General features: G+C 51.6%; 1 protein-coding gene across 1 annotated transcript in view; it reads right to left on the reverse strand.

Moving 5' to 3' along the window:
• Positions 1–19436, reverse strand: part of CALB2 (calbindin 2) — a 64243-nt gene extending 44807 nt beyond the window's left edge. The window contains exon 1 of the mRNA XM_007052701.3: positions 19250–19436. Coding sequence (XP_007052763.1) covers positions 19250–19340 — 91 coding nt within the window. The 5' untranslated portion in view covers positions 19341–19436. The remainder of the gene's footprint in view (positions 1–19249) is intronic.
• Between the last annotated feature and the right edge of the window lie 3762 nt (positions 19437–23198).

The raw sequence follows: 23198 nt of genomic DNA on the forward strand, positions 1-23198 counted from the left end.
ACTCCAGTTCATCTCTCTGCCATCACTTTCTAATTGCCATCTGAAAGGCTCCTGTGTTCGGGTGTTCTCATGTGGAGCAGAGCAAGCAGGGTGAGGCTTCATCAAAGATTGAATAAAGCGGCCGTGGGGTGCGGCGCTCAGCCAGGAATCCGGGGAGCGGGGAGCAGTGATCGCTATCTCCCGCCACCTTCCTATCCAAGCCGGCTACACAAATAGAGGTGCCACTGACATCCCCTCCGCGCCCCTCCCCCACCCAGCAGCTGGGCGTGTGAGTGCACCGGGCCCCTAGAAACAACGAGCAATCGGATCGTGGCTGCGCTTTCCCAGCACGGTGAGTAATGAGGCTTGTCCTGCAGCCGTGCCTGGAATGACACACACGTACAAGGCCTGGTCTGCATTGCACAGCGCTATGCTGGGACTGGAAGGGAAGAAACGCGGACAGATCTGAGCTGCTTTACCCACCTAGAATACAGAAGAGGAAGCTGTGACGAGATTTTCTCTCGGCTGCACCAAAGAGAAGCTCTGGAGAACGAAACACCCAAAGGCAAGAACTAAGGAGACATCTGCTTGTCTCCCCCGGCCCCCTCTACCTTCTTACTGAATTGTTTGGGAATGACTAACTCCTCTATGGCTATACTGCAATTAGACACCCGCGGATCAGGCTCGGGGCTAAGGGGCTGTTTAATTGTGATGTAGACGTTCAGGCTAGGACTGCAGCCTGGGCTCTAGGACTCTGCAAGGGCATTAACATGGCAATTAAACAGCCCCTGAGCCCGAGCCCCGCGAGCCCGAGCCAGCTGGCATGGGCCAGCCGTGGTGTCTAGCTGCAGTGCAGGCATACCCTAAGACTATTAGGGCTTGAAGGTCGTGCCGTGTATTACTGGAAAGGTCATCTTTCATGCATGCTAAAGGACCAGCTTAGAGTGCTTCCATTCCTGCCTCTCAGAGCCCAGGGCACTGGGGTAAGCAATTGCTCACCCAGTCCGCTGGTTCCTGTATGTGGGGTTTCCATTGTCACCCACCCTTGACTGATGGTGGGTCTGTATGGTTACTAGGACAAGTAGCGTGAGCATTTGGGGCCGACGCACCATCACTGTGCCGATGACATTTGGCTCTGTCCCTCATTCAGTGGACACCGTGTGTGGACTCTGCTTTCGCAGTGGGCCTGCCGAAGGGTGAGCTGCAATCCAGATGGAAGTGCAATCCTGATAAGATGGAGGCAATGCTAGCTGGTTGGGGGAACGCAACTGAGCTGGCACCTAGCCCATGAGAAATCCAGCCTGCCCACTAGCCTGTGGCCACGAGCAGGGGCTGCTTCCAGTGCTCAGCTGGGATCTGTTAAGGGCACTCCACCTTTCTGGAACTGTGAGACACCTTTTTGGTTTTAGTGTCCACAACCTCTATCTCCACCCAACCCACTGACAGCCTCCAACCACACCTCCATGCTGAGGGTTCATATTACAAGCTTAACTGATCGTTCTCCAAAGAAGATGGCTTTGCTGCTGCAGGTCACGGTGGCATTCTCAAAAGGGCCCCAGCCTTCCACCAGGGCAGTACTGGAGGTACACCTTGCCCCATGAAGCTGGTACATGCACTGGGGCAGCTCAGGCCAATAGAGAGAGACGAGGGAGATACAAAGATATCAGGAGTGCTCATTACTTGTTCTAAGCAGTACCAGGGATTCTGTGAGCCCTATCTAGTATTTCTGCTGGTGTGCTCAGAAGCAGTGTCTCTCGGAGGAGGGAAATTACTGTCCGTCTAATAATTAGTCACATGTCTACTCTCGCAGGGTATTTGGTTACAAGATTGTTGAAGGCGTGCTTCACAAATCTCCCTTTTTATCTCTGAAGGTCCATGCATTGCCATGTCAGCTTCTTCTGATAAATTTGTTAGTCTCTAAGGTCCCACAAGTACTCCTGTTCTTTTTGCGGATACAGAATAACACGGCTGCTACTCTGAAACCTTCATTTCCCCTGGCTCTCTTGGGCTCTCTTTACTGGATGTTCTTGGGGAATCAGAGCTGCAGTCCAGTACATTATCCAGGCTAAGAGATTCGCAGAACAGCAGTTGTTTATCAGGTGAAGCCTCCTAACCGAGAGCCTTAGGGAGGATTGACAACGAGACTGGTGGAGCTTCTATGAGGCCATCTCCTCAAAGAGTTGTCTTGAAAGCTGCTGAGAGAGAATGAATTGGAAACAGATCCTATTTGTCCTTGCCACCATTTATACTGCAAGTTAATGTTCCACTCATTGAGCTCCTGCTTCCATGGGCTCTGGATTCTTATCTTCCGAGGAAGAGGAAAGGTCAACTTACAGCTTCAGCTTCTCTGCCCTCTATTCTCAGACACCAGCCCATCCAAAAATCATCAGTAACCTGCGAGCTAAGTAGCCACCCAGCTGGACCCTACCTGCCTTATGAAGTATAAGGAGATCAGAGGCTAAAGTGATATGGCTGTAGACAACCACTACTTTACCCAGAGAGCCTACATTGGCCATTCCTTTCATTATTGTATGCTCAGCCCCGACAAGGTCATTTCTGCCTTCAGGAAGAGAGTTGCTTCCAGTGTCAAGAGGAATACTAGGAGTTAGAACGTAAATGAGTTAATACACACCCCTTAATCTCTCTCTTGCCAGGTCTGCTCAGGTAAGGCTGACGGCTAGCAAAACTGTACTGATGCCCACAGACAGTGTATTCTCCTCTGCCCGTCGAAAAGAGTAACAGTTACCACCCCCATTAGCACTGTCTGCCTGCCTAGCGCAGGGTTCTACAGTCCCATCTATCACCATGGTGTTCGGGCTTCAACCAGTATCAACAGCCAAATCCCGAGTGGGCTTCATGGATTCTCCAGAACTAATGGAAGACAGATGAGTAGTCCACCCTCCTGCTCATCTCCCAAATTGCAGCATGACCCAATGAGCCAGGTACACATGACATGGTGCCAGGTGATCAGCTCCCATGAAAGGTCTGCATTATAAAGTGACTAAGTTAACAGCAAGAACATATCATTACTAAGGGTGAACAAAATGGTCCAAGTATATCCTTGGTATAACTCCATCAATGTTCCCCAGAGCATTATAGATAGAAGAAACGGAATGGCCAAGGCCACTCTTAAATGCTCCTTTGCTGCCAAAGGCTGATCCTCAGTTTTTGAAGACCTTACAAATTCAGGCCCATCTGACAATGGCCTGTCTTAAGTGCTACGGCTCTGTGGCAAACAGATGGTCTCCTCTGCCCAACTGTGCCCAGTGTCTATGGCAATTGGAATTCTGCCTCTCATTGGCAGGATCATTCACTGGTGTAAGCAGTATGGCCATAGAGCATCAGGCTGGTGAATAATTATAAGGTTTCCATTCCACCTAAGGGAACTGGAAGGGTTTAGCAGGTAGACAACAGAATGTAAGGGGACTGTTGTCCCCTTGCTAAAACGCAGTGGGGGGGTTTGGTTGCTAGCTCACAGTACCAAAAGAAAGGGGAAGGGTCGATGGGAAATCAGGACCCGAAGACCGACAGTCCACAGGGCGTCCTCTGTGTGAGATATTGCCTGGGTCAGACAGAGTGGGGCTGAGCTAAGGAGAGAGCAGGGGCCCGAGCTGAGCCGGGGAGCAGAGCTGTGCTGGCCAGAGGGGCCAGAGAAGCAGCCCAGGGAGCGGATCTGTGCTGGGAGCAGAGTCACGGAAGCAGCCCACAGAGCAGACGTGTGCTGGGAGCAGAGCTGAGCAGCCAGAGCCAGAGGGGCCAGAGCAGCAGCCCAGGGAGCTGGAGGCAGGGCAGCAGCAGCGCTGAGGCAGAGTGGTGGAGCTGGAGCTGGGGCTGGGGCTGGAGCTGTCCGGAGCCGGGTGCGGTGAGCAGCTGGGGAGAGCGAGGGGGACGCTGGGCAGCGGGCCCAGCACAGGCCAGACTTGGGGGATCAGAACCCTAATGGGGCGGGGGTGATGCCGAGAAGCAGGGCCCTGCCACCTAAAGCCTGAGGGTGTGTGGCCACCACCAGAGCGAGTGTCCGACCCGCAGCATCCCTGCAGCACAGCCAGGGCCGGAGAAGGGACCAGGGACGTGTGAGGAACAGACTGAACTGCCCTGACATCCCAGAGATGCTGGTTGTGACGTCCGCGGGCCGCAGAGCTGGGTGATGGGTTTTCCTTTCACCTTTGCAATTTTCTCCTTATTTTTTAATTAGTTGCTATTTAATAAATTCTATTTGCTTAAACTGTATGTAATGTAATGATTTTGTTCAATATCTTCATTAATGATCTGGAGGATGGTGTGGATTGCACCCTCAGCAAGTTTGCAGATGACACTAAAGTGGGAGGAGTGGTAGATACGCTGGAGGGTAGGGATAGGATACAGAGGGACCTAGACAAACTAGAGGATTGGGCCAAAAGAAATCTGATGAGGTTCAACAAGGACAAGTGCAGAGTCCTGCACTTAGGACGGAAGAATCCCATGCACCGCTACAGACTAGGGACCGAATGGCTCGGCAGCAGTTCTGCAGAAAAGGACCTAGGGGTTACAGTGGATGAGAAGCTGGATATGAGTCAACAGTGTGTCCTTGTTGCCAAGAAGGCCAATGGCATTTTGGACTGTATAAGGAGGGGCATTGCCAGCAGATCGAGGGACGTGATAATTCCCCTCTATTCGACACTGGTGAGGCCTCATCTGGAGTACTGTGTCCAGTTTTGGGCCCCACACTACAAGAAGGATGTGGAAAAATTGGAAAGAGTCCAGCAAAGGGCAACAGAAATGATTAGAGGACGGGAGCACATGACTTATGAGGAGAGGCTGAGGGAACTGGGGATGTTTAGTCTGTGGAAGAGAAGAATGAGGGGGGATTTGATAGCTGCTTTCAACTACCTGAAAGGTGGATCCAAAGAGGATGGATCTAGACTGTTCTCAGTGGTAGCTGATGACAGAACAAGGAGTAATGGTCTCAAGTTGCAGTGGGGGAGGTTTAGGTTGGATATTAGGAAAAACTTTTTCACTAGGAGGGTGATGAAACACTGGAATGCATTACCTAGGGAGGTGGTGGAATCTCTTTCCTGAGAGGTTTTCAAGATCAGGCTTGAGAAAGCCCTGGCTGGGATGATTTAGTTGGGGATTGGTCCTGCTTTGAGCAGGGGGTTGGACTAGATGACCTGCTGAGGTCCCTTCCAACCTGATATTCTAGGATTCTATGAATGGTCAATGGGTCAGGGAAGCATCCAGAGTGGAAAGAGCACCCTGGAGTGGGGACACCCGAGCCCTGCCTAAGTGACCACGACAAGGTTGGGGGTCGAGTCCCCCAGGAATCCTGGACCCAGCCTTGTTGGGGTTATGAGGACTCTGCCACACAGGAGAGTGGAAGGGGAGCTCTCAAGGGCAGGCAGGTCTCTGGGTAAAGGAAGTGGGAGCGAGGACTCAGATCCTTTCGCTAGCCCATTTCATCGGGGTAGTGTGTAAGACAGGAAAGTTCCCCACAATAGTGGGACCATTCCCCCGGTTACAAGAAGCTGGTGGATTTGTCATCTTTATGTAAAATCTGTCTAGGTACTTCTATGGACCACAGCACCTTTGTTTCTGGATTAAGCCTCACAACGCCCCCTGCCCCCAACAGTCCCATTTTACAGATGGGAAACCGAGGCACAGAGCAATGCTGTGACCTCCCAAAGATCACACAGGAAATTTTTGGCACCACTAGGAAGATAACCTGAGCCCCAGGCCAGTGCCTGAACCAGGACACCATTCGTCCGCCTCTTTACCAATAAAACACGCAGAGGAGCCCCAAGCACCTCTCAATTCAGTTAAAGAGCAGCAATTGGTTCAGCAAATTGAAAAGAAAAACAAGAAAAGCTCCAAGTTGCTGGATTGTCTTTTGCCATGGCCGCGTCAGAGCTCTCAGCAAAGCAGGTAGATCCTACCCTCCCACTGCTGCACTGTAAATGACCCACAGCCCAGCGTCAAATCGCTGCAGAAGTTTCCCCCGTACGGTTATTTACAGTCCTGCCGTGGGCAGAATGGCAGTTCAGATTCTGCTCTTCACTGGCCTTTTTTTTTAAACCATGGCTGCTGCTCAGCTAAGTGGCTCCGTCCAGAATTTTGGTCTCCTTGCTAGAGTATGTATTTGTCCCTCATTACAGCATCTGAGCCCCTCCCGATCATTCATGTATTTACTCTCACAGTCCCTCATGTGAGGTAGGGCTGTGCTATTATCTGCATTTTACAGAGAAGAAACTGAGACACAGAGACACTCGATGAATTTCCGAAGGTCACACAAGGAGTCTGTGGCAGAAGACACAATTGAACCCTGCTCTCCGGCTACTTCCGTAACCCCTGGACCATCCTCCATCTCCTGTGCATCCCCTCCGCTGCGTCACCACAGAGCCAAAGCCGTGCACTGAAAGCCTGGGGAGTTGGTCTGGTTTTCAGCCACTTCGGTCAGTAATTACATTTTGCTCTGTGAGTTCTGTACACAGCTAGTACGCATTCCTGCAGGATTCAGCTGTCCACAGTGACTGTCAGAGGTGAAAGAGTGGCTGACAAGTGGACCTCATGCTGGCATCAGCCAGGCAGAGAGCTTTGCTGACTATTTAACTGCAGTGAGAAGAACCTCGCCCTGCTATCTGTTTCCAGTGAGAAGAGAGGCTGGAGAGCTTGGTGGAGATTGCTTTGGCTATTTATTTCAGAGCCATCACTTTGAGTCCACCCTGTTCTTACATCAGATGAGTTTGATGGTGTCCATCCAACAAGGTTCAAATCATAGAATCATAGACTATCAGGGTTGGACGGGACCTCAGGAGGTCATCTAGTCCAACCCCCTGCTCAAAGCAGGACCGATCCCCGACTAAATCGTCCCAGCCAGGGCTTTGTCAAGCCTGACCTTATAGAGCCCTCCTCCTGTGGGATCATAGCACAATGAGAATGCACTATCCTTTCACCGCCCATGGCCATGAGGGGACCAAGCCCAGCCCAAATCGTGGGTGCAATGAGTTCAGTGCTATCATACAAATGGGTTTTTAATCTCTGCTGGGGGATGCCAAGCACTGGAAACGGAGGGGCTGGCGCCAGTCAGGCCTGAGGTGCCTTCACAGAGCTGCTGGGGGAACTGGCCCACACCAGGCTGGTCCAATCGATCTCACACACTAACATTCCCCAAAGCCATCAGCAGCGGCCTGGAGTTGACTCCACCAGCAGAGCATTTGAGCCTTTTCCCTACTGTGATGTCTTGCCACCACAGAAGACGTCTCAGACCCACCCCTCCCATCAAGCCATAAGGAGGGGGAGGCTGATCATGACGACCCCTCCCCAGCCAAGAACCCCGCCACTACCTCAGGGGCTCATGAACAGACAAGAGCCTCCGTTGCCAGGTGCTCTAGACCCAACCTCCCAGCAGCCTCAATGAGTCCTAGAGCTTAAGGTCGGTAGGGACCACCATTTCATCTCGCCGGACCCTCTGTGGATCACAGGCCTCCAACACCCGCACGCTAAGCCCAGCCATGCAAATGAGACCAACATGAAGGAGTTGTTTGTGCTTCAGCAGCGAGCTGATGCAGTGAAGGGCTCTGCTGCTGTCCCACTGCACCCTGGCCTCTGCTTTGGAGCCCAGACAGAGGAGAGGCAGATGGTTATTGACACTGTCCCACAATGTTCTGAGGTCTGAACGGGCATAGCCAGAGGGGCAGCAGATTTATCCACAGTGACGGACTCTCAGCTGGGTGCCAAGAAGCCCGGTGCTTCAGAGCTGCCGTTCTTTTCCATATCAGCTGAGACAGTCTTCAAGCCAGTGAGCACAAAATAAAAGTGAATGAATGAATAGACTTAAGAGCTGCAGTGTCATTCACAAGGATAGACACAGCCACCGTAATCAATCCTGCTGCCCTTGGGAGTACAATGGTCAGTGATTTATTGGTTTCAGAATAGCAGCCGTGTTAGTCTGTATTCGCAAAAAGAAAAGGAGGACTTGTGGCACCTTAGAGACTAACCAATTTATTTGAGCATAAGCTTTCGTGAGCTACAGCTCACTTCATTGGATGTAGCTCACGAAACCTTATGCTCAAATAAATTGGTTAGTCTCTAAGGTGCCACAAGTCCTCCTTTTGATTTATTGGTGGGTATCCTCACCAGGCAAAGGTCCGCGGCTGCAGGCTGAGCTAGATGAATGAGTTGCAGTATATTTAGTAAGTGATTGTGCACACCAAAGAGGGATGGGGTGCAAGTTGGGGGAAAAATACATTTCCCAGCTAGGAAATTCCCTTCATGAAAAAAATCTCTACAGCTGAGCAGCAGCCAGGGACAAAAAACACCCTCTTGGAACTTCATGATTACAGCAGGATAGAACTCAGATCTTCCTATTACAGAAAGCACAGGCACCTGCCGTTGGAGCTAAGGGAAAATCTCCTCTAAGCAGAAGCAATAAAGAGTTGATGGCACACAACTGAGCAGTTCTGATTGCTGCCAGTAGAAGGCAGTCATGTACATACAAACCAGTTCATTACAATAGCTTTATGGGAAATATAGGATGGTCCAGCGATCAGGGTGCTAGCCTGGGACTCCACAGAGCTTGGTCCAATGCCTTGGTCTGCCATAGACTTCTTTTGTGACCTTGGGAAAGTCACTTCGTCTCCTGTGCCTCAGTTTCCCATCCATAAAATAGGGTGAATAGTACTTTCCTGTGGGATAGGGGTGCTGTGAGGATAAATACACTGTGAGATACTCAGATACTAGAGTAATAGGGCCATGTGAGTCCCTGAAATACCTGAAGCTTCTTTCTCTAAAGCTTCTGGTGCTGTGGACAGAACCCTATGGGCCATTGGTCTTTTGGGTGATGGCAGTTTCTAAGTTGATCCGTTCCCTTGTTTCAACAGTTTTTGAGCAATGGCTGCTTGGGAGTCGAGGGGTGAAAAGGAAAATGGCTCTGTCAATGGCTAGCTTTCCCCTTTTGTGTCTGAGCCGCAGGGAGTCCCAGCCAAGCCTGGCTCACATCTTTTTGAAATGATTTTTATACAATTTTTCCCTTTGTTGGCAAGAAGCGAACGTGGCTCTTTCCAGCTCTGGCTGGGCTCTTTGATGCGACAGTAATGGGCTGAACAGTCCTTGTTAAACAGCCTCTTTGCAAAGGTAAGGGATTTAGCTGCTGCTTTTCTGTTGGGTCTCGCTGCAGCTGTCTGCACTAGGGACATTTACCTTTCCAGTCGCCCACCATTGCAGTCACTGGGGAAGCCCAGCGTGGTAGTGACGATGGGAGCCTTAATACAGACAAGCTGCTGGTGTGTTAACCACGGTGCTGGCTAATCCTGCCCACAGCAAGTAGAGATGGCATGGTGCAGGCCATCTACACTTGCTGCCCTCTATTGCAACAGACTCACTGGTGGATTAGTGTTAGCAGGTGTGATAAATGAAGTGATGAGTGAGTGAGTGAGTGTGTGTGTGTGGCTCCCTTTTATGGACACCCAGCCAGCCAGTTAGCTGTAAAATCCCTCTTGGTAGCTATTCTCCGCTTGCTTTACCTGTAAAAGGTTAAAAAGTCCCCCAGATAAAGAAAAGGGAGTGGGCACCTGACCAAAAGAGCCAATGGGAAGGCTAGAACTTTTTAAAGTTGGGAAAGGAGCCTTCCCTTTGTGTCTGTTGTGGCCCTTTGGGAAAGAGGGGAACAGAGGGCACCAGGAATGCTGCGTAAACCTTTAAGCCAGGTATGAGAAATCATCAGATCATACCTAGAATTACTTATTTGAAACCCCCCCAAATATGTAAGTAAATTAGGAATGTTTAGATAGAGGTGATCAGGTTTATTTCTTTATTTTGGCTTGTGGATCTCCTCTGTGCTAACCCCAGATGCTTTCGTTTTTCTTGTAACCTTTAAGCTGAACTCCCAAGAAAGCTATTTTGGGTGCTTAATTTTTGGAATTGCTCTTTTGAAATCTAGCAAAAGCCTAAATTCCAGATGTATTTTCTTGCTTTTTGTTTTTAATAAAATTTATCTTTTTTAAGAACAGGATTTGGATTGTTGTGTCCTAAGAGGTTTGTACCTATGCTGTTTGATTAGTTGTTGTCACCAGCTAATTTCCTTTGTTTTCTTTCTCAGCTCTTCCCTGGAGTGGGGGGTGAAAGGGCTTGAGGGTTCCCCACAGGGAGGAATTCCCAAGTGCTCCTTCCTGGATTCAAAGGGTTTTTTTGCATTTGGATGGTGGCAGCGTTTACCAAGCCAAGGTCAGAGAGAAACTGGAACCCTGGGAGTTTAATACCAGCCTGGAGTGTCCAGTATTAATTTTTGGAATCCTTGCGGGCCACCACCTTCTGCACTTGAAGTGCCAGAGCGGGGAATCAGCCTTGACAGCAGGGGTGGGAAATGTGAAGGCTCTAGTGTAGACATGGCCTGTCCATGAATTAATTGGGCCCAGAGCGCACAATCCCACACACAACATCTGTGCCACAGAGCCACCTAGCTAGGCAAGGGCCCAGGGATGCCTCTGGGGTGTGTGGGTTCTCCGCAAAGCCATGCAGCTCTGGGCAGTTTGAGCGCAAACAGCCCCACGCAGGGCTAGGTAGACCCGTCACACTCTGATGGTGTTGGTGGGCACTCCCTTCTGCCCCCCCCCCCCCCGCACCCCTAGCAATGGGCACTGAGGCCTGTGATTCCCCACTGACCGGTTGGGTCCTGGTTTTTACACATTTACAATTTATCTATGCTCTTGCAATCTGCCCATCACCATGATCTCTGAACTTGGTAGCTTTTATAGCCCTTTTCATCAAAGCACTTTACAAGGGTGGTTAAGTATTATCCCCATTTTACATTTGGGGTAACTGAGGCAGAGAAGTTTAAGGCTAAATTTTTCAAGAGCAGCTACTGATCTTGGATACCCAACTTCAGACACTTAGTGCCTGCTTTTCTAAGGTGCTGAGCACCCATGCCCATGGGTGGCGAGTTCTATGGGCCCATGGTGGCTGGGCACCAGGAATATTCCTGTCCCAAGGGCCCAGCTCCAGCAAAGTTTCCCACCTACCGCCCCCGGGCGATTTAAAACAGCCCGGGGGCTCCTGCCACCACCCACAGCGCAGCGGGGCTGAGCGGCTTCCTGCGCGCTCGCTCCACGTGGCTGTCGGCAGGTCCTTGCAGCCCGTGTGAGGGGGTGTGGCACTGTGCGCTGCCCCCCCCCCCCCCAACACCCCTGCGGCCAATGGGAAGACAGCGGCGTGAGGAGACCCCCCGGCCTGCCCCGCCTAGGAGCCGCTGCCGGAGGGGGTGCCCCAGGTAAGCATCGAACCCCCCCATCCACTTCCAGAGCCTGCACCCACACCCCCTCCGCAAACACACTCTTCGGCCCCCAAATTTCCTCCTGCACTCCCACCTCCTCTTGCCCCCAAACTCCCTCCCAGAGCCTGCACCCCCTCCCCCCTAATTCCCTCTTGCACTCCCACCCCTCCCCTGCCCCTACTTTTGTCCCCAAACTCCCTCCCAGAGCCTGCACCCAGCACCCAAACTCGATCCCAGAGCCTGCACTCCAGACCCCCTCCCAGAGCCTGACCTCTCACCCCTTCTGCACCCAAATTCCCTTCTGGAGCCTGCACCCAGCACCCCTTCTGCACCCCAATCCCCTGCCCCAGCCCAGAGCCTGCACCCAAACTCCATCCCAGAACCTGAACCCCAGACCCCCTCCCGCACCCCGACCCCCTCCCGCACCCCAACTCCCTCCCAGAGCCTTAGGCAGGTGTGTGTGGGGAGTTGGAGGGGGGGGGGGGAGGTTCTGGGTGTACTGGGCACCACCAAAATTTCTACAAACCTGCCGCCCCTGCCCACGCCTCCCATTGACAGCAGCCGGAGCTGTAGGTGATTGATACATCTGGCAGGGGTCTCAGTGGTTACAACCCATGGCTCCATCTGTTAGTTCAATGCTTTTTCCACTGAACCACGCTGCCCAAAGGTGTATGTCACAGAGCGGCTGCCCCTTTAAGGGGAGTTGGGCCCAGCCTTACCTGTGATTGAGCAGCAACCTCCCAGCTGAGACTGATGGGTGATTATAAAAGCCAGCATACAGCCCAGCTGGGAGGGAGCTGCCAGGGCACAGGAGGCTCTGGCTGAAAGCTCCTGGCTTAAGGGGAACAAGTATAAGAAGCAAATTGGCTCCTGGGGAGCCAGCGAACCCCAACATATGGCCTATAGGAAGACTGGGAGAAAACTCTCCTTTGCATTACTTTGTGAGCTGTGTTTGTCTTCTCCTTCATGGAGAATCTGAGCCAGGCTTTGGGGTGTGGCCTCAGTCCTTCCAGGGCTACAGGAGACAGGGCAGCTGCCCATAGCGATCCTACAGATGGCTGGGTTAATCCCAACTGCGTGGCTCCCATGAATCTTGTTCACTACCTGCTAAGTAGGGGTGAATTTCTATTTTCCTGCACTGCAGAAATGTGTATCGTAGGGTGCCAAATACAGCAGGAAGGTCCCAAGTAGGGCTGGGCAAATGGCGTCAAGCTATTATCTGCAAATATTGGTTTGAAATGGAGAGTGAAATTCAATATTGCCAGATTAGCGACTGGCACTGGGAGAGTAACGAAAACGACTGAGCACTTTAAAAATCATGAAATTCTTCACGTTGTCTGCCAAAGGCCTAGGGAATGCTTAGCTCAGACACGATCCCTAACCAGACTCTATTACCAGCCTCCTGCAACTGCTCTTCCAGGGTGCAATTCATCCCTGAGCAAGCAGCTAGCGCCACAGGTAGGCATCACTTAAACCGTGCTTAGGTGGGATTTAAATAGTACCTCGGTCTTTGGCACAGTGGCCAGTGTCTCCCGCTAGGAGACCAAGCCAGGTTTGTCTCCTAGACTAAAACCAACTTAAACTAAACAAGCTCATCTGCAGATTAGAGCAAGTTGTAACTGCTGATGACTTTTCATTCTTCCTGTGCTCCTCTGGCCACCAGGGAGACACTGCTCGAGCGGGACTGCAGCTTAACCCATGCTAAAAGAATTAAACACCGTGCGACGCACAAGCATCACCAATCTTGGCGGTGCCAGAGCTCAAGTGGGGAGTGCCCTGGGTAAGAATTCCCCCAGATTTGAATCTTGTTTGTGTTTTCTCTTTCCTGTGAATTCAACTACTCTACACCAGGAGCAGGTCATGTACCCAAAGAGACGGGGCATTGCTGAAGTCGAACACACCAGGCTAGGCCCCACTTATCTCTCCCTCTCCCTTTTCTTGCAAGCTCCTGTCGACTTTGAATCAGTCCGGCAGACAGGATTGAACTGAACACTCACCACAGGACAGCTGTGTCCAGCAACATTCCAATGGACACACGAGTTTTCCTTTACACACCACAGGGCTCCACTCCCAGAAGGAAAAATAGCTCCCACCAGTTCAGCACAGAATTCAAGTCGCGTTAGCCCCGGTCTTCCAACACAGAGACGGCAGGTCCAGCGTTTACTGCTAGATGCTCTGAGGCATCTACATTTTAAACAGAATTTTTGTCTGTCAACAAATAATTGTTGGCTTGGCTATCTTACAAGAGACGGGGGCAGTAAAACCAAACTGGACAGTGCCGCCTCAGTCAGGATACCAGAGCTTTCAAGTTATTGGGCACGATGCAGGACTTGCGGGGCAAGGTTCTCTGACCAGTTACGCTGCGAGTTAGGGTCCGTCTGGCCTTCAGGTCTGTGAAGAGACCCAGGCATCACTGACACTCAGTAACCCTCCAAAGTGGGAGCGAAAAGCAGAGGGTGGGGAGGCTAGAACTGATGGAGAAAGCCAGCAGGGGAAAAACTCACCACTAGCAAGATCTTATCTCAAGGCTTAGTGCTTCTAACCTAAAATTCCCCAGTGTGGGGTTCAGCCAGCCCGGTGAGCCCTGAGAATGGAGCCCAGCCTGCCCAAAGACCATATCCCTGGTACGGCTCAGACTCTTCCTTGAGCACCTGCCCACGCTGAGCTCAGCTTAACCCTTTGCTCACCAAGGACCAGGAAATGAGCACATTTTAGCCAGTGCTGCCAACGTCTCTGCTGGCTATCACTGTGAGAGGAAGCAGGGGTGCTACCTGATGTGTCCTTTGCTCTTGGAGTCTGCCAGCCAGGGTAGGATTTCAGCAGGAGAGCTAGGGCACGCACACTGGGCACGCCCTCCCGCCCCCATCTAGCACACACCGCAGCATATGGGACAAGCAGCAGGGGAGACTGGCCACACCTGATAGCCGGCAGGCCACACCTCCTTGGTGAACTGCCTGGCATTGTGCCTCCGAGCACTTGAGTACTCGATGAGACTCCTGCCCTGCAATGGGGGCAAAACCCCTCCCTCTCTCGACACTAGCAGGTCCAGGCAGCCCCAGGCAAGGCTGGGGGGTTCCCGTTTGCGGGAACTTAATTTAGGTACAAACACACATAAGCTGCTTTGCAAGGTAAGAGGACATAGGAAGGTCTTCCAGGAGCAAGGAATCTACTAGTTGCCCAGAGGTGCCCAGGCCTTTCTGTGCCAGTGTGCTGCCTGAGTAGGCCAGCATTTCAAATGGGTGAGAACCCAGGGCACTCGCTTTGTACACGGGAGGCTGCAGGGTTGCTCCTAACAGATTGGTCTCTTGTACCAGATATGGGCAGGCTACCAAGCCTCCTTCTCAGAGAGCGACACCGGAGATGCGTCTCCCATAAGATCCTTTAATGCCCTGCCAGGAATCACAGTTGTGAGCCTAAGCAAGGCGTGTTACACACGGCTCCACCTAGTGTCTGAACAATACGACACCGTTTCGCATTCCATTGCACAGCTCAAACACGCTGCGCAAGACAATGAATAAAGAGCTGCCAAGCAGGAACCGTTTGCAGTGTTCAGCCTAGGAGCAGGGCCGCTTACTGGCATGTTATCCTATTAACTGGCTATGTACAGACAGCTCTTCTGCAGAGCAATCTTTCAACACCGCGCAAGGCAAATGGGAGCCTAGGTCGGCCCCAGGGCAGTGCGGGCCTGCTCTGAAACCCAGTGAACCCACTGGAAAGAATTCTATTGACTTCACTGGGATTTGTCTCATCCCACGCATGAGTAACTAACTGAAGTCAGATAACTTTGTATCTTCCAAAGGAGAAATGGAGCCCAAGGAGCAGAGGAGTTTGTAGCTGATGTTGAGACCTAGGAAATCAGAAAGAGAGAGAGAGAGACGGGGACTGAGTAAAAGAGGCAAGAGGCACAGGCAGAGGAAGAAACCCTGTGAGAGAGAAAAGCTAGCTAGAAATTGACACATCTGTAAGATTTAAGGAGTGAATGAGGGACAGAGGATGAAATGACAAAGAGAAAGAAAACTCAAAGAAGAAGAAAAGCAAGCTGGATTTTGCTTGTCGCTAATTACACCTCATGTTTTAATTGAGAATTTCCCTGGCCATTTGACTCAATCCCTTGGCTGCCTCTAACCTGAAAATCTCCAACTCCGCTGGGGCTGAGAAATCATTTTAACTGGCTGCAAAAGTAAACAAGGTGCATCGACCCGCCAGACACCCGTGCTTTGTGCTGACCTGTCAGGTAAGCGCTGCCATTCTCATCTGCAAGTTTAGTCCCCTCCAAGGGTCCAGCAGATGGGTTAATATTTTCATTTGCATGTGCAGCCACTGTTAAGAAGAGAAATGACCCAAATAGAGCAGTTCTGCACTCCAGTGGTGCACTGAGCATGCTTCCCTTGGGGCCTACTGTGCGGCAGATGACAGAGACAACACATTTCCCCAAATCCCTCAGTAGAACTCCCCAGACCCTGCCATATAGGACCTCCCTAAAATCACTGGGTGAAATCTCTGGCCGATGTGTTGCGGGAGGACAGGCTAGACTAGCACAACAGTCCCTTCTGGCCTTTGGGTCTGTGCGACTTAGTGGGAAAGATTCTCACTAATGTAAATTAAGGCAGTTTCAGTCCCAACTGTACTCCTTGCTTCTGATGTTGAGGAAGAATGTGGGTGAGGAGATGCTGCTGCAATGGGAACTGGAGTTGTTAAAACCCAGCCTTTTGCAGCATTCAGGATGCTGATTGGAAAATGATTGAGCAGAAATTACACTGTGACATTCCACACTGCATCTCTCAGCAAATGCTGATCACATCTGCTCAGTTTATAAATCAAAAGAAGGCAGCCGAGGGCAAATCCTGTTCTTGGTGACAGTGGTGTAAATCCAAATCAAACCACTAATTTCAGTGACGTTACTCCAAATTTACACCAATGTAACTAGGAGCAACATTTGCCATGATTTTTCTCATACCCGGCAGCATGGAAACCTCCAGCTGGGTTCTCTGCCTCTTCCATCATTGCTGGTAATAAAGTTTCTGCAGCCAGAACTCAGCTCACAAGTTTGTCAAGGAACAGACTAGAGTTGGTTCTGTTGGATGTTAACGAGAACCCAGCTAGCTGTAAAGTGCCTCTGCCAGGGCAAAGAGCTCTGCAGTTATTTTAGCTCAGCCAGCAATGGTTCTTTGAATTGCTCTGCACTCAACATAAAGCATATTTTTCCTGACTGTCTGATTTAACATAATCACAAGTGCTTTACTTATCTAATAATTTCCAACTGAAATAGAAACTAATGTGGGCAGATTTTGAAAGCAAATGAACCCAAGCCACTCCCTTCTGCAAATGCTTCCCAAGATCACTTTTGCTGTTTGTTTACAGAGGCTTGTTGGGTTGTGGAGTGAGAGGCAAGTGTTTCTTCAGCAGGTGGCTTTGTTTAATTGGTCTCTGCAATGCCCTGAAGGGAGAGATGATAATCAGGAGAGGTTTCCTTCACAGGTCTTGGAAGGGAGAAGGAAGAGAAGGGCCTCAAGGACAAGGCTGAAAACAAAAAATGATGATTTGGATGAACAAACCTTGAGCCACAGGCTGAAAGAGATGGAGATAAAGGTGGATCGGACACTCTCATAGAATCTTTGTTCTAGCCTTGGATCTTACTTTATTCCTACTTCACTGGTGCCACTGACTTCTCTCCCTTGTTCCTGAGGCTTGCTGTTCACCTTGGTTCTTGCTACAGCATTTTAAATCTTCTTGTATTTTCCCGTCCCCAGTTTATGACCCCATTATAAATGCCCAAGTGCCTGGAGGCTCCCTGGACTTACAAGTAAAGACCACTCCACAATCATTCGCCAGTGCCCCCTTGCACTTCCCCCCTAGATTCAACTTTTCACCCCAGCTTTACCATACTGCGGAGTTTCTGCTAGAGATGGGCTAATCTGGGATCATCTGGAGTCCCTCCAGATTCAGGGGTGTTTCAATTTGGGGCTTTGCTTTGGGTGAACGTCTGCTTCTCGCCTTCTGCTCTAATTGCTGTCAAAGAGTGATGCAATGGCAAGGACATAGCTAATGATAAGCTAGCACGACAATAATAATTGGCAGCCATGCCCAATAAGTGCCCCCTGGTCTCCTGGGAAGTCCTCTGCTCTCCCTGCCCACTCCATATGTACCGATTCACTCATAAATTGCACAGTTTGCGCGTCAACACCCTGTTTACTCAGGCTGTGTGTGTTTATTGGCTGTCCCAGATGTATCAGGACTGATGTTTTAACCCCTCCACAAATACAAGGCTCCCCACCACTCTGTTCCAATTAGCAAATACTTCTAGAGATGAAAGCTCTACAAGGAGCTTTCCGAGGAGAGTTTAAGTAGCTGAGCACCAGGTCATTGCATCTCGAGGACCTGCACACCCATCACAGTGAGGCTGTGCATGGAACTCCCTGCCTTTTGCTAGTGGTCCGGCTTATTTCTGCAGGAATCCGAGTCTTTCTCCCCTTTCACAGCTGCTGTGTCCTTCTGATGGAAGCTACAGCTCCATGTCCCAGGAAAGCCTTTCAGCACCTTTAGCCCATAGGTGGGAGCTTGAAACTAATAAGAAGTTTATTTATTGTAAACACTCAGGCAGCCCGTACATCAGCGCTGCCTTCTCCCCTGGAGTCCTGGAGACATAAGATTCCACCTGCCCTGTATGGGGCACAATTCCCACAAAGGACATTCCTTTTGTGCGGGATGGGTGGGATGTCAAGGTTTCAGGACCAGGTAAATGGACGGATTACAAGGGTCTGCAAGTGGCTATGATTCAGGGCTGGCTTACCTGGCTAACTATCCCTTGATAGCAGCTGTCCATGACAGAGAAGCTGGGCACTTTGAAATAACAGCTATATAGAGACCCTTCTGCACAGCCGAGCTCACTCCCTGCTTCAAGAGGGACCGGGAGAGGAAGTAAGGGGATCGGACATGCACAGGGGGGTTCTTTCTGCTCCACCAAAGCCATCCTCACATTAGGACAGATTTAAAGCCATTTTCATTTTCAGGTTGCATTGGCATCTCTGGGCTCAGGTGGGTCAAAGCTGCGAAAACTTCACTTGCCGTCTGGTTTTGAAGCCAACAGGTGACTGACAGGACACAACAGACACCCCTAAACCTTCACCTACGGGATGGTACTGGCTGTCATGCCTGCAGACAGCTCGCCCCATCCTAGCATACCCCTACCTGCTCAGGCATCCGCTCAGCATAGATTGCTACCAACGTAGCCATCCACATTCCATCCCCCCTGCTACCTCACAGAGGACAAAAGTTACCTATGCCTGACCAAAGATCTGGACTCTTCACATAGAGATTTAAGACTGGGGTCAAATTGAGCCCAGGTGCAAACAGGTACAACGCCACCAACTTCAGCTAAATTATGCTGGGTTACCCCAGGCTTTAATTTCAGTCCAGGTGTCACTTTTATTCCCCATCAGCTCTGGACCTTGCTGAACAACAAACAAAACCAGCAGAAGGAGGATTACTGGGCTGCCTGACTTAGAGCACAGAACAGTACCATACGGGATTGGAGTTAAGATTGGGGGAATCCAGTGAGCAAGAACTATTGGGGTAACAAAGCAAAATACTAGCCAGCTCCATATTTTAGAAGGCAGCTGCAACGTTCCCACAAGGGCACAGCCTTGTCGCAAGCAAAGCCAGTCCCAGCACATTACAATGGGAATTTGTCCTGGTAGCAATGTCACGCCAAACAGAGCAGATGGGCTGGGAGACTCCTATGTGCGATACCTCGTGCCAGGGTCTCCTAGCTGGGGCAGTGTCCATTGAAAAACTTTCCTCACAATTAATAACAACAAAAAGCCCCTTAAAATGTGCACTTAGGAAGGTTTTTTTACAGCTGTCCCAATAGAAAAATACACATTTCCAAAGCCCAAATGCACGCAGATCTAACTCTAGCCATAGCACACAGGGATGGGTTTTTATCAAATATTTACGAGTTTTTTTTAAAAATCCTCCTAAAAGTATCTGAGATTTAAAAGAAGTTTTGGGGGTGAGGTTCTTACTGACCATCAGAATCGTAATGTTTCCAGATGTCCAGGAACTGGGATGCTGTGAGCTCAGCCAAGTGCAGGTAAGGGGCTTGCTGCTTCACCGCCATGGTCAGCTGCCAGGGCAACCCTCCGTGCTGCTCTGTCTCCTCTCTTCAGCTCCCCTGATCTCGCCACCAGTATCTCTAGCCTCTCTCTGCTCGGCCTTTATATAAACCCTCCGGAGCGTGCACAGGGCCCTGGCAGCCACTAGAGGGCGCAGAGTCTCCGAGAACCTGAGATATGGCCAGAAAAAGGGAGTGAAGGCAAGAGAGAAATGGGGAGAGGGGGAGAGGTGTGGAGCGCAAGGGGGTGATGAGCTGAAGTTTCTAGGATTTCGCTAACATCTGGAGGTTGCGGCATAGCAGCAGCCAACCGATCTAGTTCAAAAGACCCAGCTCGCTGGAATTCCTGCCATTGATCTATGTCGCAGCCTGCTCAGAGGTCACCAGCCCCAGCACGGTGCCCACCCCATTGAAAGCGGCTCTGCGGGCTCCGGAGTGAACTGGCGGGCTTGCTGTGCTCTGGGATGAGACACGCCAGTGGGACCCATTGCAATGGAGTCCCGAGCAAGCGGGGCCGAGCTCAAAGACTTTCAAGACTCCTCTGGGTTGTGGCAGCCAAGCCCAGGGACAGGACCTGGGTAAGAGAATTCAGTGCTGGTCTGTCTTGGTCCGGCTGTGTAGTAAGGAGAAATAGTTACCCTGAGGGCTGATCGATAACCACCCTGAATCGGGCTGGGAGGTCTCCGGCCAGCTCCGCCTACCAGCTCTGCCAGCCAGTCCTTCCCCAGCGGACGTGGACGTGGCTGTGGTACCCTGTGGGAGACAGCTCAGAGAGGACAAAAGCTCTAGCCCTGCTGCACCCGGCAAGGAATCGTTTTGGCTGCAGTGGTGGAGATGTATCCTCGTGGAGCCACGGGCTGGTGACTGCAAGAGGCCTCGTTAGTGGCCTTCCTTACAAAGCAGTCCTTCTAGAGAGTGGGACAAGCTCCTGGTGGGATCATTGCGGGGCTTGCTACTGCCTCGTCCCTTGATGTGCCTGCTCGCTAGGGAGGGGATGCTGGTCCCTGGGGCTGTCAGTCCAGCACCTTACACGAGCACTGGCCATCGACAATTAAAAGAGACTCGGACTGCCCCAGCTGCTGTACTGTATAACAAAGGACATTCCGAGGGCTCCCCTACCCGACCAGAGACGGGGGGTGCTCAGTAGCACTGGGACAGACGTGATCCACACAGAACAGGCCAGGCCAGGCCAGAGCGAGGGGTGTAGCTTCGTTCCTGGCCCACCCTCGGAGAAGCATCTTGCTGTAACTAATCAGACTGAGCAGGCCTTGGGAAATATCCCTGTCCGCTGATGAGAGGCCTGGACTCTCTGGTCTCTTGCTCTCCAACCCAGTAGGACCAGAAGGGCTGGGAGGTGGAAGCATGATCAACTTCCCGGTGGCCGGGTTACTGTCATGGCCTGCTAGAGAAATATCTGCCAGCTGATCGTGCACAACATTAACTGAGTTCTAAATAATAATACTACCTAGCTCCTCTACTGAACTTTTCAGCCATGGATCTCAAAGCAAGGAAGGAGAGAAGCATCATTATCCTAATTTGACAGGTGGGGAAACTGAGGCACAGAGAGGTGAAGTGACTTGCCCAAGGTCAACCAGCAGGTCAGTGGTCTCATCTAATATAGAGACCAATGTGGTTATTGTCCCTATAAATGCCTGATCCTGTCTGTGAAATTACAAAACCCTTGGCACCTACAGCACCTTGTGGTAGCAGGTTCTATACGCCCGTTGTGCATTTGGCAGGGAGGCACCTAGTGGAAGTGAGAAAGAAGCAGTTTGGGTAGGGGGCACTCTGGGCGAAAGGACCGAATCCAGTTCTGGTGTAAGAGGGCAGGACTGCACTGATGCTGAATTTGGCCCTAGAGAGTTCTGGGATAATCAGAGCGTAACCCTTCTGCCAGGTGGAGCCAGCAGCAACCAGGGCCAGGTTCAATAGCTAGGGTTCCTTTTCAACAGTGCAACATAGAACCGGCTCGTGTCCCCACCCAGTAACCTGGGAAAATTACACACCACCCCTGGGCATCTCTGAGAGGCCATACTTCCCCACTCACAAGCAGAGTCTGAGTGTAGCAAAGAAACTTTTAATGAAAGGAAGGAAGTCCCCCAACATTAATTAGGGAAAATGCCACAAGCAGGATTCATAATCATGAAACTGTGAGCAGGACGCCCACCCCAGAGTGCGTGGGGCAGGACGCGCCCCCCCCCCAGAGTGCGTGGGGCAGGACGCGCCCCCCCCCCAGAGTGCGTGGGGCAGGACGCGCCCCCCCCCCCCAGAGTGCGTGGGGCAGGACGCCCTCCCCAGAGTGCGTGGGGCAGGACGCCCTCCCCAGAGTGAGTGGGGCAGAGCCTTCTGCCCCCTGTTCTTGAGTTCTACAACCAACAGTTCCTTTCCTGTGCCCCCCTCTGCTCCCTCACCACACCCCACTCACAGGGGCTGTCCTAGGTCAGTGGGGACCCTGGATTCAGAGGTGCATATGGGTGAGTTCACTTCCCACCTCAGGAAAAAGACACCTAGAAGAAGACCTCGCCATCTGGCCACCCTGCCAGCCGCCGCTCCTTGCCACTTGGCTGCCCTGCTCACCGCTTTTGCTGGCTGCCCATCAGTCACCTCGAGCTGCCACCTGCCGCTCTGCTGTGACCTCTGCCGCTCAGTATCTAAGGCTTTGTCTGCACAGCACAGCTTTTAGCGACATACCGTGGAGTTCATGTTGTGGACAGGAGACGCTCACACACGGCCACTTGCGTGATTTTTAGCTCTCAGCCGACTGGGCAGAAACACTGCCCCAGCACAAGTGAGCTCAGCTCTCACTGAGTACTTAACGTAACAACAGGACCGAATAGAGCCTATTTAACTCCATCTTTAAACAACCAAACCAGGGACCCTTACAGAGAGTCCATGACTCCTGGTGAGGCACCTGTCTGCATTGTCACAGAGGTCTAGCATTTGAGCCCCTGACTTAGTAAGTTCCTTTCAGCTGAGCGTGACCCCTTCATTTGGGACAGGTTAAGCACAGTTCTGCTCCCCTTTATTCATACAATAAAGCACCATTGATAGCAGCATGTCACCCCCCTGCATTCAGTACTAAAGTGATTTGTAACCCCGCACCAGCCAAGCTGATCTAGTCTGCGGCTGCTCTACACCACTGCCTGGACCCCACTTAACCCGCCAGCAGGGGGAATGCTCGCGTGGTAGCTCTAAGCCACCCCTCCAAGCCCTTGGTGCAGGGGATGCATTTTGGGACTGCCTGGGTGGTCCCTGGGACAGCCCTAGGAGGCCATTGGCAGCCAGCACAGTTACAGCACCTTCTGGCTACTCTGATCTATGCTAAGGGGCCAGTCCAATGGTGGCTGAGGGTGGTGCACCCCCTACCCCTAAGCTGTACTGATCTCTCTGCAGCCATAGGCCAGGGTCTGGCTGGCGTGGAGCTATCCTCAGGCCCAAGGGATCTCCAGTTCTGGCACCTCAGTGGGACTGTGCATGGAGGCAAGTTCTGCACCAAGTGGGAGACAGGGCCTGACCCAGGGACTGGATGCCTGTGGTGAGAAGGAGGCGATGGTGCTGGGCACAGACTTGGCAGTGCCATGGCTTTGTGGGGGGAGGAAGGGGGGGAGCTTGGTTTCTTTACTTGGATCGTTTGGGTTTGGTTTCAGTGTATGGGTGCTCTTCTCTGAGGGAAGTGTGGGAAGCAAGTGAGGAAGCCAAGCAGGTCAGAAGGTGGTTCTAAGGGTGGGAAAAAGCAGCGAGACAAAAGGGAAGGGGGACTTTGGCCCTGCACCAGCTCAGAAGCCCAATGGCACAAAGGAGGGCTAAAGACCCCTTCTGAGCTGTGCCTCTTGATAGGTGCAGCCCAGGATATGTCTCACGGGG

Source organism: Chelonia mydas, chromosome 12 (genome assembly GCF_015237465.2).
Source record: "Chelonia mydas isolate rCheMyd1 chromosome 12, rCheMyd1.pri.v2, whole genome shotgun sequence".
Classification (NCBI taxonomy): Eukaryota; Metazoa; Chordata; order Testudines; family Cheloniidae; genus Chelonia; species Chelonia mydas.